The 16,415-nt window shown below is 45.1% G+C and overlaps 1 protein-coding gene across 1 annotated transcript; it reads right to left on the reverse strand.

Annotated features, from left to right (window-relative positions):
- Positions 1 to 17: 17 nt before the first annotated feature.
- On the reverse strand, positions 18 to 3,295 carry LOC109770631 (uncharacterized). Its single transcript, XM_020329362.4, has 5 exons — positions 2,725 to 3,295; positions 1,611 to 1,647; positions 1,274 to 1,510; positions 1,152 to 1,199; positions 18 to 835 (listed from the first exon to the last, which is right to left on the reverse strand). Exons 1-5 carry the CDS (start codon positions 3,084 to 3,086, stop codon positions 437 to 439), a joined length of 1,083 nt encoding a protein of 360 aa, XP_020184951.1. The 5' UTR covers positions 3,087 to 3,295; the 3' UTR covers positions 18 to 436.
- Between the last annotated feature and the right edge of the window lie 13,120 nt (positions 3,296 to 16,415).

Consider the following 16,415-nt stretch of genomic DNA (forward strand, 5'->3'; position numbering starts at 1 on the left):
AACGAATGGAAAGTTCCTTTTAAGCCACAAAACATATGAACACTATATTTTCATATCCAGACTAGAATATGTTGCTTCTTGTGATTGCTCCAAGACTTTAGACCGCGCCACAAAGTGGCAGCAAATGTTCTATCCTTGTCCCTCGTGATTACAGACAACACTTTTACATGATGGAAATCCTACCGCCACTGGGGGTTGCAATACAGGTTAATTAACCGAGAAAGTTACCATGTTGAGACGTACCCTCTTTTGATAAATAACAGCTTATTCACCAGCGTCATGATTCTTCTTCTCCCACATTTAACACAGCTATTATCCCTCTACTGCGGGAACTGTCAGCGTTGTTCCTCGCTATACACTATGACACAGTTGCTTGAATCCCATTCCATGGTGTTCGGAAACTACTCCATGAACTGTGCAGACGTCATATCATAGATCACCAAACCAAGCATCTTCTCCTCCTAAACTTGTCAACGTCATCTGAGCTCATTCGTGGCTTTTCAGGAGCATCCACTGTTTTGGATTTCCCAACTCTACTATCTAAGCTCTTCCGGGAGATCTGTCGGCACTTCGCAGCTTCTTGGGGTTTGTCCGAGGACACAGATTCTGCGTCCTTGCGAGATGTGTCTTCTGTTGCTGGTAACTCTTTCAAGTCAGGTTTTGTTGATTTTTTGCCGAGGCTTGACACGAACTTCTTCAAGTGCCTGATGTAGTCAGGATACAGCTCCAGGTTGCAGTGCCCACCGCCACTTAGCCACAAAGGTGAATGTTTCACCTTGCAAAGCTCCCATAGCTGCTTTCCATGGGACCAATCAACAACGTCGTCCGACGTGCCCTGTCATAAGTATTATAATTGTTTCAGTTATGACAACTGAAGCACCGAAATTCTGATGTAAAAACTGGGGTGATGGATGTTATATCACCCCAGCAACTTCGAAATCTGATTGTTCATTTGATTCATTTTCGTTTAATTCTTACATACTTGGCTTGGTGATCATTAAAAAATTAATCATCTATCTTTCAGCTTCTCAATGTAGTGGTATTACAAATCTAAAAACAAATCCCTTTATCCCACTAGAGAGGCAATGCAAGATAGCAAGAGGCAGGCAGTATTGAAAAAGAAGAGGGTAGGGTAAACTAATAGAACTTACATGAATGACAAGAACAGGACAATTTACCAAGCTGATCTTGTCGACATTCTACAAAATTGAGGAAAATATATCAGCCATTTATCAGCCACAACTCTGGGGAGCAGGGGGTAAATCGAATTTACCTTGTAAATGTCAAACCAAAAAGTTTTTTTGACTGGATATAGCACTCTCAGTCCAGATAAAATAGGACTGTGCAGAACCACAGCTCGCAAATTTGGCAACCGTGAAGCAAGATCAATGGTTGGACCACTTCCAACAGATTGTCCATACAAAATTATATCCTCATCTGGCACACCATATTTTTCCTTGAGGCAGTTATATGCTGCTTCAATGTCTGCATATGTATTATACTCAGTGGGCTGTTCAATGGAAGAATAAATTGTCCATTAAGATATGCTTGCATAGAAGATTGGCATTGCTATGTAAGTTAAAGATGAAACAGAGCAAACACAAATATACCTTCCCTGTAGACCTTCCATAACCAGCATAATCATACCTGCAACACGTACGGGGTCTATTAAGATGGATATCAGGAGGAAAACATATTCTCGTGTAGGGTACTAACTCACGAGCGTAAAGGGCAACCCATAACGTGTGTGTGTGTGCGCGCGTGTGTATGGGTTGTGGGGAGGGGGGGGGGGGGGGGGAGGTGACACATGTCTGCATAATTCCAATCATTAGGTACATTGGTGATCCAGCAGACAGACCCACTACTTATGCCTCGAAATACAACATCCTCATCATTCGAAAAGTTTCTTGTGTCAGATCCAAGCTACCTCCACAAAATACATTATCTTATTTCTTTCAGGACGCCCACAATGTCGGGCACAGTACTATGGCCCCATTCTTAGCGTATAATGGTATAGCTAACAAGAGATAGCCTGGAACTATTAAACTTAAGTTACAGAGTTTATGCTGTAGCATATACAGCACACCTACTAGGCAACCGCTCATGTACTCTGAAATCCATCTAATCCTAGAAATCAGGTCGAGGTTTTCTTAACTAATGGACTGATATGGTGTGTCCCTTATAACACCAAAAGCAAGAACCAAATAAACCTTGAGGGTGTCGCCATGTTGGACAGCAATACAATGATAATTTTCATGGCTGGACAGATTATATAGTGCTAAACAGTAACTAACTGGAACGGGGAAACGTAGCAACTTGCTACCAGCAAATACAGCTGAATTTCATCCGCAGCTAATACTAGGAACTAGGTTCTTTTTCCTTATCTTGTGTGCAATTCAAAAATTTGAGTCCAAGACGATCTGCAGCAGTGAAGTACTCTACCTAAATAAGATGATCTTTCGCTAATTTACCACGAAAAAAATAGAGAAAACCCCCTTTGCAAAATTGCAGCAACCAATCATAAATAGGCACACGGAATCTAATACTACTAATAAATGCACACCAAATATCCATATTACTCCTACTACCCAGTACGCAACTTCCCCAAACGTCTCCCGGAAGTTTCCCCGAATGGAAACCTTCTCACCCGCACGCTAGTCCGGCTTAGAAGAAGTAGTAGCAGCAACAATGAAGCGAAGTGCGGCGGGGGGAGGGTCGCATTACCCGAAAATGTTGACGCGGAGGCGGCGGCTGAGCTCGACGAAGAGGCCGTACATCTGGCCGAGGTCGGCGGCGTTGCCGTGGGAGTAGAGCAGCGTGGCGGAGGCCCGCGCGTGGCGCACGTAGACGGCCACGATCTCGTTCCCGCGGCGCGTGCGGAGGCGCACCACCTCCGTGGCGTCCTCCTCCTCGGCGGCGGCGGAGGAGTCCCCGCCGCCGTCCCGCCTCCGGCGGCGCGCGGGGGGCCGGGAGATCTCGGGGATGAGGAGGCGGCCGGTGGCGGCGTCGGCGACGACCGTGTAGGAGGGCGGCGTGGGCGGGAAGAAGGCGAAGCGCGCGGCGATGGTGGACGTCACCCCGCCCATGTCGGCGGGCTCCGGGAGCGGCGGTGGGGTCAGCTGCGCCGCCGCCTCGGGGGGCGCGGCGGCATGCGAAGTGGAGGAGGGTTTGGATCGGAGGGTTTGGTGGTTGTGGTGGTGGCGTGGTGGGAGCAGAGAGGAGGGGGAGGGGAGGGAGGTGGGAGCTCACTCGCTGGTGCGTACTTTTCGTGGCGAGTGTGCTTAATTCTAGTGTTGGATTTAGCTCGGGGTTTCCTTTAGATTTAGCGAAAGGAGCGAAGCGGTTGGACTCACCCGGACTACCGGAGTGTGGCGGATCGGCTGAGGCCGCCGGCTGCCGTGGCCGATTCTGCGGTCGTCGTTGTGGACTAGTCGGTCTATGGTGGGTGGCCAACTAGTGAAAGATTTCTCCCTTCTTTCTCTTTTACTAATCAAAATGGTTTAGGCTAGGCGAAGAGAACTAGGAGTCCAGCTATGTATGCTGAAGGAGAGAACGTGGCGAGGTTGGTTCCCTTTTTAGTTTCCCGATAAAAGAAAAGGGTGTCTTTGGGATGGGGGGTGTAAAGGGGTGACGATTGCAGCATACCAGTACATGACAAGCTGTATGGTTCCTTTTCTAAAGAACTCGTTCATCTTTCCCTCTGGCTGCGCTTCGCCAGTGCGGGTCATGTACTCGACTCGAGCTTGGAGTGTCTCCTACACTTGATTAGCACAGCTCGAGCAAAAGTATAATAAACCTACACATGTACAGAACGAGCAGGCACGACGCCCCGCACGACACGCGAGCCCAGGCACACACGATGCGCCGACGGGTGAACCCGTCCGTCCCAGAGTGAGAGTGCGCCGGACGCAACAATCCATCCTTTCCCTCCTGCCGGTTGGATAGGGATCGGTGGGGGAAAGTCCAATCGGTGGACGGGGGTCTCCGTCCGTTTCCTCCTTGTTCGCTTTTGATTTGATCCATGTGCACAGCAAGCAAACAGGAGATGTGGCATCATATCTCGGGACGGCGTGATGGGCATGGGAGACCAGGTCACGAGGAGCAGGAGCTCCTTTGACCAACGAGCTTGCTGGGAAGAGCCACCGATCTGCCGCGCCTTGTACGCCCGATTCTCCCGGCAAAAAACTACAGCTGGACTTACAAATTCGAACTTTTTTTTTCATCGAAGTAGGGAGCTTTATTTAATGAACAATGATCGAATACGCACGAGTGTGCGTACTATTTATATATTAAAGAAGAGGATGGGAAGTAAGAAGCCCCTCCACGTTGACGGTTACAAAAGTTACATAACCCTAACTCCACACAGGTTTTCACATGCTAACTACTCGCAGCATGTCCCACCTCCATGGCCGCTGGGAACCGGTCCATGTCTGCTTTAAGTAAACCCGCCACCTTCCACGCCCTACACTCTATCGATACCCTATGAATTACATACGTGCTCGACGGAGCATCACCCTCAAACACAATCCCATTCCGATGCTTCCACAATTCCCACATTACAAGTATGAGTAGTGTCCGTGAATCCTTTCTCCCCGAGGTACCTTCCGCGGTGGTCATGCACCGGTCTCCTAGTATTGATGTTGGTGTCGGAGCCCATTCCGGCTTGCCCCAAGCTGCGTAGACGCGCATCCACACGTCCCTCGCGAAGACACACTATAGCAGTATATGATTGATACTTTCTTCCACCTGGTCACAGAAAGGGCATGTTTCCTGATGGTCCAATCCTCGGCTCGCCAACCTGTCAGAGGTCCAACATCTGTTTTGAAGTGCGAGCCGAGTAAAGAAATGGCATCTCAACGGACCTTGGGACTTCCACATGAACTTCGCAGTTGGAACTATTTCCCTTGCCCAGAATTTTGCTCTGTATGCCGATCGCGTGGAGAAGGATCCGCTTGGCTCCCAACCCCACCGAACCGAGTCGACCGTGTCTTGGTGTAGTTGAACTACCGAAATTCGCTCCCATAATCCCAGGTACTCCTGGAGCATCTGACTAGTAACCTTTGGACCTATGTCCAACGCCCACGCACCGCTCGTCATTCCTTGGCTCACTATTCGGGCGCGTCGTACCCTCCTCCGCACCGTTCCATATATTGTTGGTGCCAACTCCTCCAATCTGAAGCCATCCACCCATCGATCCTCCCAAAACAACATGCTTTCTCCATTCCCCTCCGTTGCATGAGTGGCTGCCTGGAAGATTCGCAATGATCTTTTAGGCACTGTGATGTCAGACTCCGCCCAAGGTCTCGATGAATCTACTCGTTTTAGCCAGGGCCATCTTGCCTGCATGGAAATATTGAGCCACTTGAGGTTCGGGATGCCAAGTCCCCCCGCCCACCTTGGCGAGCACATGATCTCCCACGCCACTCTGCACTGACCGCCCAACGCCTGCTCTTTGGCACAGTGCAGAGTGGCGGGGAGATCATGTAGTACCATCATCGCGTGGATAGGGATTGCGTAGAGTACGGATTGAACAAGGACCATTCTGCCACTCTTTGGCATGTTTGTGGCCATCCACCCTGTGAGGCACTGCGCAAGTTGATCCACTAGTCCCATGAGCTGTGCGGCCGTTTGCTTCTGTATAGTGAGCGGGAGCCCCAAGTATTTGCAAGGAAATGTACCCCGGGGGCAACCAAGGATTTGCACCACCCGCTCCATAGTTTTTGTGCTGCACCGGATTGGTAATGTTTCGCTCTTGTGTAGATTGACCCTGAGCCCCGACGCCTCGCCAAAAAGTCATAGCAAAGCTGCACAGGTAGTGAGGTCTTCTTCTTCCGGCTTCAGAAAGATCATGACGTCGTCAGCAAACATAGACACTCTCTGAATTAGGCCTCTCGATGCTAGCGGGGCTAGGGTGCCCCGCTCCAGTGCAAGGTCAAACATTCTCTGTAGTAGTTCCATTGTGAGAATGAATATCATTGGTGAGACTGGATCCCCTTGTCACATACCTTGGCAGTTGTATATAGGTTCGCCAGGCACGCCATTGACCATAATTCGTGTTACAGTTCGCCCGCAGGCACGAAATAAGAAACTCAGGGCTTACATTAAGCCAACTCTCGGTCCAATCAAGTGAGCAAGCTATACGTGCACACCGATGACCGGAACATTTGTATCCCTACTGACATGATTAACTGAAAGAGAGGCGAAGCTAGCACTGATCTCCTCTAATTCATTCAAGATAGGCGCTGCAACTGATCTTGTGTTGCCGCGCGACTTCCATTGATTGACTAACTCTAAGCTGTCAATCTCCACAATCACAAGTGAGAAGGCACGAAGTTGAGCAAAAATCATCCCATCGCGAAGAGCTAGATGTTCCGCGATGAGGAGATCGATCACCCCGTATAAAGGTTTACTCCAGGCTCCAAGGAATGCAATTGTGATCGAGCCACACCTCCCACTCCTCCCTTCATGTCCTCAACATTTACGGCTCCATCGGTATTTATAGTAATCCAGCCCGCTTCCGGTGGTCTCCAGCATTGACCGATCGTATGTTTTTACGCGATGAAGGGATCGGTCACCCTGTATAAAGGTTTACTCCAGGATCCAAGGAACGCAATGTGTGATCAAGCCACACCTCCCACTCCTCCCTTCATGTCCTCAACATTTACCACTGAAAGTGCAACTAATCCCCGGGTGACTTTGGCAAATTCATAACAACATATATCTCATTGAACTAATGTCCTTTCAAGATAAATATTTCAGGATGTTCAGTGATTGGCATGGCATGAAATAGAGATGTGGACCCCTCAAAATGATAAGGACAAGGATTGGCAAAGCTCAAGACTCTATATTTTTTAAGTGATCCAAGATCACATTGAGTCCATAGGAAAGTCAATACTATTAAAAATGGATGAGGTGTTGCTTAATGATCTACTTGCTCAAAGTGCTTAGTGATATTACTCCAAAACCCTCAGCCACTTTCTCTATCCAAATATGTCCAAAACCTAACTCCCAACTCTGCCCCACCGAAATTTCCCATCCGTAGCCATCGAGTTCATCTTGACATAGCCACTGCCAAAACCTAATAGTTCGGTCACACCGATACGGATCTCGGTCTCATCGAGATGGCCTTGCCAGCGCTCTATGACTTGTTGCATTCACTTTCGTCCCACCGAGATGTTGCAATCGGTCCCATCGAGTTGGCTTGAATGATTCTCTATTGCTCATTGCACTCACTTTGGTCTCACCGAGTTGATGCAATCGGTGCCACCGAGATGAAGTTTGCCCTAAGCCCTAGCACATCGGTCCCACCGATTTTTTTCCCGTTGGTCCCACCGAGATTCCTAACGTTCATATTTTTGTACAGATCGATGCCACCGCGTTTTCTAATCGGTGCCACCGAGATGGGTCAAAGTGTATAATGGTTAGATTTTGTGTGAAGGCTATATATACCCCCACCCCCTTCTTCTCATAAGAGAGAGCCATCAGAACATGCCTACACTTCCACCATTCATTTTCTAAGAGAGAACCACCTACTCATGTGTTGAGATCAAGAGGTTCCATTCCTGCCATTTGAACTTTGATTTCTAGCCTTCCCCAAGTTGCTTTCCACTCAAATCCTTTTTCCACCATACCAAATCTGTGTGTGTGTGTGAGAGAGAGAGAGAGAGAGAGAGTTGAGTGTTGGGGAGACTATCATTTGAAGCACAAGAGCAAAGAGTTCATCATCAACACACCGTCTATTACCTTTTGGAGAGTGGTGTCTCCTAGATTGGTTAGGTGTCGCTTGGGAGCCTCCGACGTGATGTGGAGTTGAACCAAGAAGTTTGTAAGGGCAAGGAGATCGTCTACTTCGTGAAGATCTACCCGAGTGAGGCAAGTCCTTCGTGGGCGCTGGCCATGGTAGGATAGACAAGGTTGCTTCTTCGTGGACTCGCGCAACCGTTACCCTTCGTGGGTTGAAGTCTCCATCAACGTGGACGTACGATAGCACCACCTATCGGAACCACGCCAAAAATCTCCGTGTGTGTTTGCCTTCTCCAAAACCTTCTCTTTACCTTCATATGCAATGTTTTACTCTCCACTGCTATACCCTTAGAATTGCATGTGTAGGTTGATTTCTTGACATATCACAATTGCTAAAATCTGCTTACAACTAAAATTGGAAAAAGGAAAGCTTTTTATTTGGTTAAGTAGTCTAATCACCCCCTCTAGAAATACTTTTGATCCTACAAGTGGTATCAGAGCTTTGGTCTCCATTAGCCTTGATTTCCATAGCTTTGATGATCATAGCCTTGGTTTCACAACCTAGGAGAGTATGTCGTCTAGCAAGGGTAACTATCACCGTAGAGGTCCTTACTTTGATGGTACAAATTTTGCTAGTTGGAAGCATAAGATGAAAATGTATATTCTTGGTCATAACCCCACCGTTTGGGCTGTTGTTCGTATTGGCTTGCAAGGTGAATTCTTTAAGGATGGTAGAGAACCGGATCGTGAAGCGGCCGTGGAAGAATTGAAGATGTTGCAATACAATGCTCAAGCTTGTGATATTCTCTTTAATGGATTTTGTGCCCCGAGGAATTCAACAAAATAAGCCGCCTTGAGAATGCAAAGAAATTTGGGATACTTTGGTTGATATGCACGAAGGTACCGAGTCCGTCAAGGATCCAAGTTGGATGTGCTTCAAAGTCAACTTGACAAGTTCAAGATGAAGGATGGTGAAGGAGTCACCAAAATGTACTCTAGGCTTGCTCTCATCACAAATGAGATTGCAAGCTTAGGAAGTCAAGAGATGACCGACAAGTTCATCATCAAGAAGATCCTTAGAGCCTTGGATGGAAAATATGATAATGTGTGCACATTGATCCAAATGATGTCCAACTACAAAGTTCTCAGGCCCATAGAAGTCATTGGTAGAATTGTTGCTCGTGAGATGTCACTCAAGGATAAGGAAGAGATCCACAACAAGTCAAGTGGTGCACACAAAGCTTCAAGTGATTCCCCTGCAACATGTAGCGACCAGACCTCAAATAGTCTGTGCTCTGTGCTTTAGTGTCATCCCTGGATCAGTAATGCTGACACGCACAGTACAAATGGAGGATTTATAACAGAGTAGCAATCACACACTTATTACATCGAGTATCTCAAAATAGAAATAAGTATGATAAATACGGCTTAAGGCCATCTAAATACGATAACAGCGGAAGACTTGGAAGATAAGTGAGTCCATCAACTCCAACGGCATCACTGAGTATAAGACCACGACCTAAGGCACCTTACTCGTCGTCTGAAAAGTCTGCAACATAAAACGTTGCAGCCCGAAACGGGTCAGCACATGGAATATGCTGGCAATGTAACACATAGAGAGTAATGAACATAATAATGCTATACTACATGCATATATGGCTGGTAGAAGGCTCTATGGTTACAGTTTTGCGAAAAGCCAATTTTTCCCTACTGCAAAGGAATAAATTTTATTTAACTATCATGGAGGTTGTGAAACATTGAGATGGTTGACAGCATCTCAATCCCAATTAAGTATCATCATTAACCCAACATATTAATTAAAGTAACATGGTGGTGAGATTCACATGATAATCCAAGTACTAGATACTCAAGATGTCCATAACCGGGGACACGGCTAACCATGATTAGTTTATACACTCTGCAGAGGTTTGTGCACTTTTCCCCACAAGACTCGATCTCCTCCGTTGGGATTCTCGCACTTCATGGTGTTTGAGAAACGGATGACCGAGACATAGTCTTTCAGAAGCGTTAACTCTCTACTCCGGGTAGACAGTACCACCTACAACCCCTACATCTGCTAGTCTACCTCTTCAAGAGCTCACACAACTTAATCAACTATGCTAGAGCCCATAATAGCTTGTGGTTGCACACGAAAGTTTCTAGCATGAATAATCTCATGATCCCTTTGAGCCTGGGTGGCGGTCCATAGGATGATCACACGGGTACTCCGGGATATCCAAAAATACAGGCAGCACTGGGTTCTCCGGGTGCCTCAATCCACCCAGATGTGAGTTTTAGTTGCCACCTTAAGTAAACCATTAATTATCAATCTCATATCTGTCGTGAATACCTCTCAAACCCAATCCACGTCTACTAGCATAGCATAGCGATATAAGCAAACGTAGAAGTAACTCCCAAGGGTTTGACAATAAACAGGGCAATAGGTACTACCTCAACTACTTCCCAATACCCACAATTTAATTAGATCCTAACCATGCAATGTTTGAGGGTTGGTCTAATGCAATAAAACTGGGTAGTAAAAGATATGATCAAAGTGTTACTTGCCTTGCTGATGATCCGTGAAACTTAGAGATTCGAAGTAGCAAGCGACGCACTCCGGGTACTCTATCGCAAACAAACAAGCATACAATAAGCACTCATTAAATGCACAGGTAAAACTCAAATAATGATCTAACCAGAAAGTTCAACTTAAGAACTCCGGTTTGCAAAAAGAATCAAATCGAACGAAGCAACGAAAATCAAGCGGCGAAAGAAACAAGCTTCGTTTACTAATCTGGATCTAGGTCAAATTTTACAGTAGCAAAAACTTGTTTGAGTGGGTTAAACGGAAAGAGAATTTCGAGATGAAACTCTAGGCGCTTGAATCGCCTGATTCCGATAAACGAGCGAAAAGATAAACGAAAACGAAAATCTGATCGGAAATCGCGATCTGGAATAACCGCGGAAAAATCCGACGAAAAAGAAAACTGACGAACAGTTAAACGAACGGACGTTCGTTAACGGCGACAATCCGACGAACACGTTCGTTAAAACGAACGGGTCGGTGAACGTTCACTAATTAATAAAACCAAAAAAAATAAACCGATCTATATAAAAACTAGGGTTTCGAAAAAATAAACCGAATCGGTTTAAAAAAAACCGGACTCGGCGGCGGCGGCTTCGGTTACCTCCGGCGAGGCTACTCCGGCGGGGCTTCGGGGTGCCGGCGGGGTGCGGGGAGGCGGCGGGTGGCGACGGGGTCGGCGGGCGGCGGCGGAACGGCGTCGGGGCGGGCTCCTCGCGGCGGCGGCGGCTTCGGGCTCCGGCTCCGGCGTCGGCGGGGTTCGGCGGCGGGCGAGGTGAGGGAGGAGGCGGCGGGGCGGGGTATATATATAGGTGGGGGGGCTACTCCGGCTTGGGGAAGGGGGCGCCGGGGAGGCGTGGCCGTCCCGGACTCGGGCGGCGGCGGCGTGCTCGTCCCGGTCTCCAGGAGGGAGACGGCGACGCGGGATGGGCCGGCCTGGCTCGGCTGGGCCTCGGCCCAGTCGGGCGCGGGGATTTTTTTAAAAAGAAATAAAAAATATTCCGCCAAACTAAAAAAAATCGTAGAAAAATAAAAATCCAAAAATGCCAAAACAAATTTCACCGTCTAATTAAAATAATTAGGACGATGTGAACATTTTCTTGGCCCAAAATTTGCAGTTTTGAAAACGTGAAATTTTTCTAATGCAATAAAAATTGCAAATAAAAATCCGAATAAAATCAAATATTTGATTTTAATATTTTTCCTCCAATATTTCAATTATTTTGGAGAAGTCATATTTTCTCCTCTCATTTATTTTAATACGAAATATTTTTCGGAGAGAAAAATAACTAAAACCAAAAATCCTCGTTTTATTATTTGATAAAAATCAAATATGAAAATCGGTAAAAAAAAATCTCCAACTCTCTCCGAGGATCCTTGAGTTGCTTAGGATTTTCGAGGATTTTCCAAAATGCAATAAAATATGCTATGCAAATGATGATCTAATGTATAACATTCCAAATTGAAAATTTGGGATGTTACACAACATCAAGTGACAAGCTAGTCTTCAATGAAGAATTGAGCTTAATAGTGAAGAACTTCAACAAATTCTACAAAGAGTAGAAGCAAAGAGAGAAGCTCCAAGTAAAGGTCCTACAATGACAAAAGATCTTCTAGTCGTGATCGTAATTGCTACAATTGTGAAAGACCCGGACACTATTCCAATGAGTGCACGTCTCCCTACAAGAATAGAGAAGACTCACCAAAAAGGAGAAGTAGAGGAGATGAATCACCTCCAAAAGAGAGAAGGAGTAGAGATGATCGTTATGAACGAAGACCCTCTCGAAGAAGCAAGGATTCAGAAAGGAAATACAAGTCATCAAAGAGCTAGACAAGATGAAGGCATCAAGCTCACGTTGGTGAATGGGTTTTTGATTCCGACTCCGACAACTACTCCGAGAGGATCTATCACTCCGACTCCGAGTATACTCAAGATGAAGGTGTTGCCGGTCTTGCACTAGTGTCATCCAACTCTCATGACATATTTGATTCACCGAATGAAGGGATTGGAAGATGCTTCATGGCTAAAGGCCCGAGGTATCACACCCCGAGTATCTTGATTTCAATAGTGATGAAGATGATTTGCTAGGTGATGATGATTTACTTGTTTATAAAACTAGTCATGAAAACTATAATGAACTTGCTAGTAATCATACTAATCAAGATGAAATGAATGATAATACTAAGAAGGAGGTTGAGCGTCTAACTAAAGAATTAAACACTCTTAAGTTAGCACATGAAACGACTCAAAAGGATCATAGAGAGCTCCTAAGGACTCATGAGAAGCTACGCTTCGAGAAGCTAAAGTTAGAGCAAGTGCATGAGTTCCTAAAAGATATCAATGATGATCTTTGAAAGAAGAGTTCTTCTTACACTGCCAAACATCTCCTCTTGTCTACTTGTATGCCACAATTAAAATCTAGTAACAAAGGCAAGAAACATTCTTCTTCTAGTAGTAACAATAACCATGCTAAATCAAATATTGTTGCTTCTAGTAATTCTCTTGATTCCACTAATGATTCTCTTAGCCAAGTTACACTTGAGCAAGAAAATATCTTATTGAAGGGAATTATAGAGAAATGTGTTTACAAGAGTCTTGCTAGGAGTAAGCAATTTGAGGAAATTGTACACAAGCAAGGAAGACACCGGAAGAATCAAGGTGTTGGTTTTGAACGGAAGTTCAATGCCAATGGAGTTGAATGGGAAGAAGATCAATACCCCAAGATGAAGTTTCTTCCTCAACAAGATAAGTATGACCCCACTTCTTTTGAAGGAACACAAGCTCAAGGTGATCTTCCACCACAAGACCACAAGCTAAAATGCAATGACAAGCTTCAAGAAGAGATTGACTCATTTGAATAAGCTCCTAAGGCCATGATCAAGTGGGTTCCCAATACTACGCCAAGCTCTACTTCATCAAGTTCAACTACAACTTCAAGGATTCCCATCAAGTTGATGTGGATCCCAAAGAAGAACTAGAGTGTTCTTGAGGGTGACTCCGCCAACATACTTCACTCATATTCATTTTGGCAAGGACTTGTGCAATCAACATTCACATCTTGCACTAGTTCATGGAGCCACAAACCCTCTTGTTGGAAAGACAAGGGACAAGGTAACCTAATGCTTTCATGGACAGCATCATATGTGCAATTCACTCTATGTCTATGGATATCCTTGTATGTTCCTTGTGGGACTAACTCATGTAGGTATTGAAAGTGCAAAACTCCAAAGGATTGCTCCAAATGATCTATATTAACATTGGGCATCCCCATCTTCACTATATACATGAAGTCGTCATCAACAAAACCCAAGGTTAGTTCATCCCTCTTTGGGGGGATATCACATCTAGGGGGGCTTTGCTCTAGAAATTGAGCTAAAGCAACTCTAATGGTGTGAACACATTAATGCTTTATGTAAAAGTGGCAATCCCACTTGTGCTTAAACGATGAGTATGACCTATGATCAAATGTTTTCATTTGACTCCTAAGTCAATATACTCATATATAGATGACCTAGTCATCGCCAATTGATTCATAGATGCTAGAATTGGTTGTGCATGTTTGACATATATTTCATTTGCTATTTTATTGTGTGAGCATGTTGGTTTGCATATTTTCTCCATTCGAGGACATCCATTTGTTGTTTTGATTGTCTTGGTTTTTGTTGGCCAAGTGGATGTACAAGAATGCCTAAGAACCTTCCCTAGCTATCTATGCTTTTCTTGTCTCAAATTCATTTCATGCTATATCACAAAAATTGAACAAGTCTCTTTCGGACCCTCTGGGTGAGGAGCACTCTGAGCCATCGATCCGACAAGGGCTGACCACCAAAACCTTCTTCATGCATTTCGGTCAGACCAACACACTCAAACTTAGTTGAACCGAAATCATTTAGATTGATCTAGGCTTTCATCTCGGTGCTATCGATTCGACCAACTCGGTGATACATATCCAACGTGTCTATAATTTATGAAGTATTGATGCCATGTTTACTACAATTTTATATGGTTTTGGTATGATTTGATTAGAACTAACCCGGACTGACGTTGTTATCAGCAGAACTACTGTGGTGTCATTTTTTGTGCAGACATAAAAGTTCTCGGAATGGGCTGAAAAATTTACGGTGATTTTTTATGGACCAAAAGAGACCCTCGAAGTACCGGAGCTGGACTAGAAGAGTCCAGGGGAGTTCACAAGCCAGGGGGTGCGCCCTACCCCCAGGGCGCGCCTTGAGGGCTTGTGGGCCCCTCAGGCACCCCCTTGATGTGAGACCGATGCCAAAAATTCCTATAAATATAGAAACCTCCAAAAAGAAACCAAGATCAGAAGTTCCGCCGCCGTAAGCCTCTATAGCCACGAAAAACCAATCGGGAGCCCGTTCTGGCACCCTGCCGGAGGGGGAAACCATCACCGGAGGCCATCTTCATCATCCTGGCGGCCACCATGATGAGGATGGAGTGGTTCACCCTCGAGGCTGAGGGTATGTACCAGTAGCTATGTGTTTGATCTCTCTCTCTCTCTCTCATGTTCAAAAGATAACCCTAACCCCTGGGTGGGCGAAAGATGGAGACAATACTGCCGTTGAAGCGCAAGAGTGAGCAGTAGTCCGGTCAGCCCTTGCTTTCTCTGAAACAGATAGTCTTTCCCATCACTCCAATCTTTACTTACCTACCTTGGCTTAACTCATTAACTCAAACCTTTTCTGCTTTGGGTCATAAGTGAATGAAAGGGTGGGTTTCTTGATTTGGCCCGATCTTGATGTACCGCGAGCTTTGTTACTATAGTTGGATCATATGGTGTTTCTCCCCCTCTATCTTGTTGTGATGAATTGAGTTTTACCTTTGAGGTTTCACTACTATCAGAATGAATACTATTATGGATTTGAGAACACTTGATGTATGTCTTGTGTGGGATACCCGTGGTGACAATGGGGTGTTCTATTGATTCACTTGATGTATGTTTTGGCACTCAACTCACGGATTCTCGAGGTGACATTGGGGTAATCTATGCATAGGGTTTGATGCATGTTTTCGTCCTTGTTTCTCGGTAGGAATCTTAGGGCACTCTTTGAGGTTCTTTGTGTGGATTGAATATTATGAATCTGAAGTTGTTTGATGCATATCGTATACTTGACCCACGCATACTTGTGGTGACATTGGAGTATCTAGGTGACATTAGGGTTGATTGATGTGTATCATATGGTGTTATTTTACTGCGAACTCTAGGGTTGTTTGTGACACTTATAGGAATAGCGCAATGGAATGATCGGAGAGAATAACTTTGAGGTGGTTTCGTACCCTACAGGCAATTTCTTCTTATGTTCTACACGATAGGAACTTTGGAGTGACTCTTTGTCGCACGTTGAGGGATTTCCATATGATTCAATTATGTTATCATTGTTGAGATAGTTTGCACAAGTGAAAGTATGAACCCTAGGCCTTATTTTCAAGCATTGCAATACCGTTTTTACTCACTTTTATTACTTGCTACCTTGCTGTTTTTATATTTCCATATTACAAAAACATATATCTACTATCCATACTACACTTGTATCACCATCTCTTCGCCGAACTAGTGCACCTATACAATTTACCATTGTATTGGGTATGTTGGGCACACAAGAGACTCTTTGTTATTTGGTTGCAGGGTTGTTTGAGAGAGACCATCTTCATCCTACGCCTCCCACGGATTGGTAAACCATAGGTCATCCACTTGAGGGAAATTTGCTACTGTCCTACAAAACTCTACGCTTGGAGGCCCAACACGAGTCTACAAGAACAGGTTGCATAGTAGACATCAAGCTCTTTTCTGGCGCCGTTGTCGGGGAGGTGAGTGCTTGAAGGTATATCTTTAGATCTTGAAATTGAATCTTTTAGTTTCTTGTTTTATCAATAGTTTATTATATAAAAGAAAACTACAAAAAATGGGAATTGAGGTTGCCTCATATGCTTCATCTTTTTTAATGTATTTCGTGAAAATGATGGAAAGGAAAATTGTGCTCAAGTGTTAGAAGAAGAAGTTAATAAATTGTTTGGCATAATATCTTTGGATGATGAGCATGATTGCAATGTTGTTAGTATGAATTCTTT

Source organism: Aegilops tauschii, chromosome 3 (assembly GCF_002575655.3).
Source record: "Aegilops tauschii subsp. strangulata cultivar AL8/78 chromosome 3, Aet v6.0, whole genome shotgun sequence".
Classification (NCBI taxonomy): Eukaryota; Viridiplantae; Streptophyta; class Magnoliopsida; order Poales; family Poaceae; genus Aegilops; species Aegilops tauschii.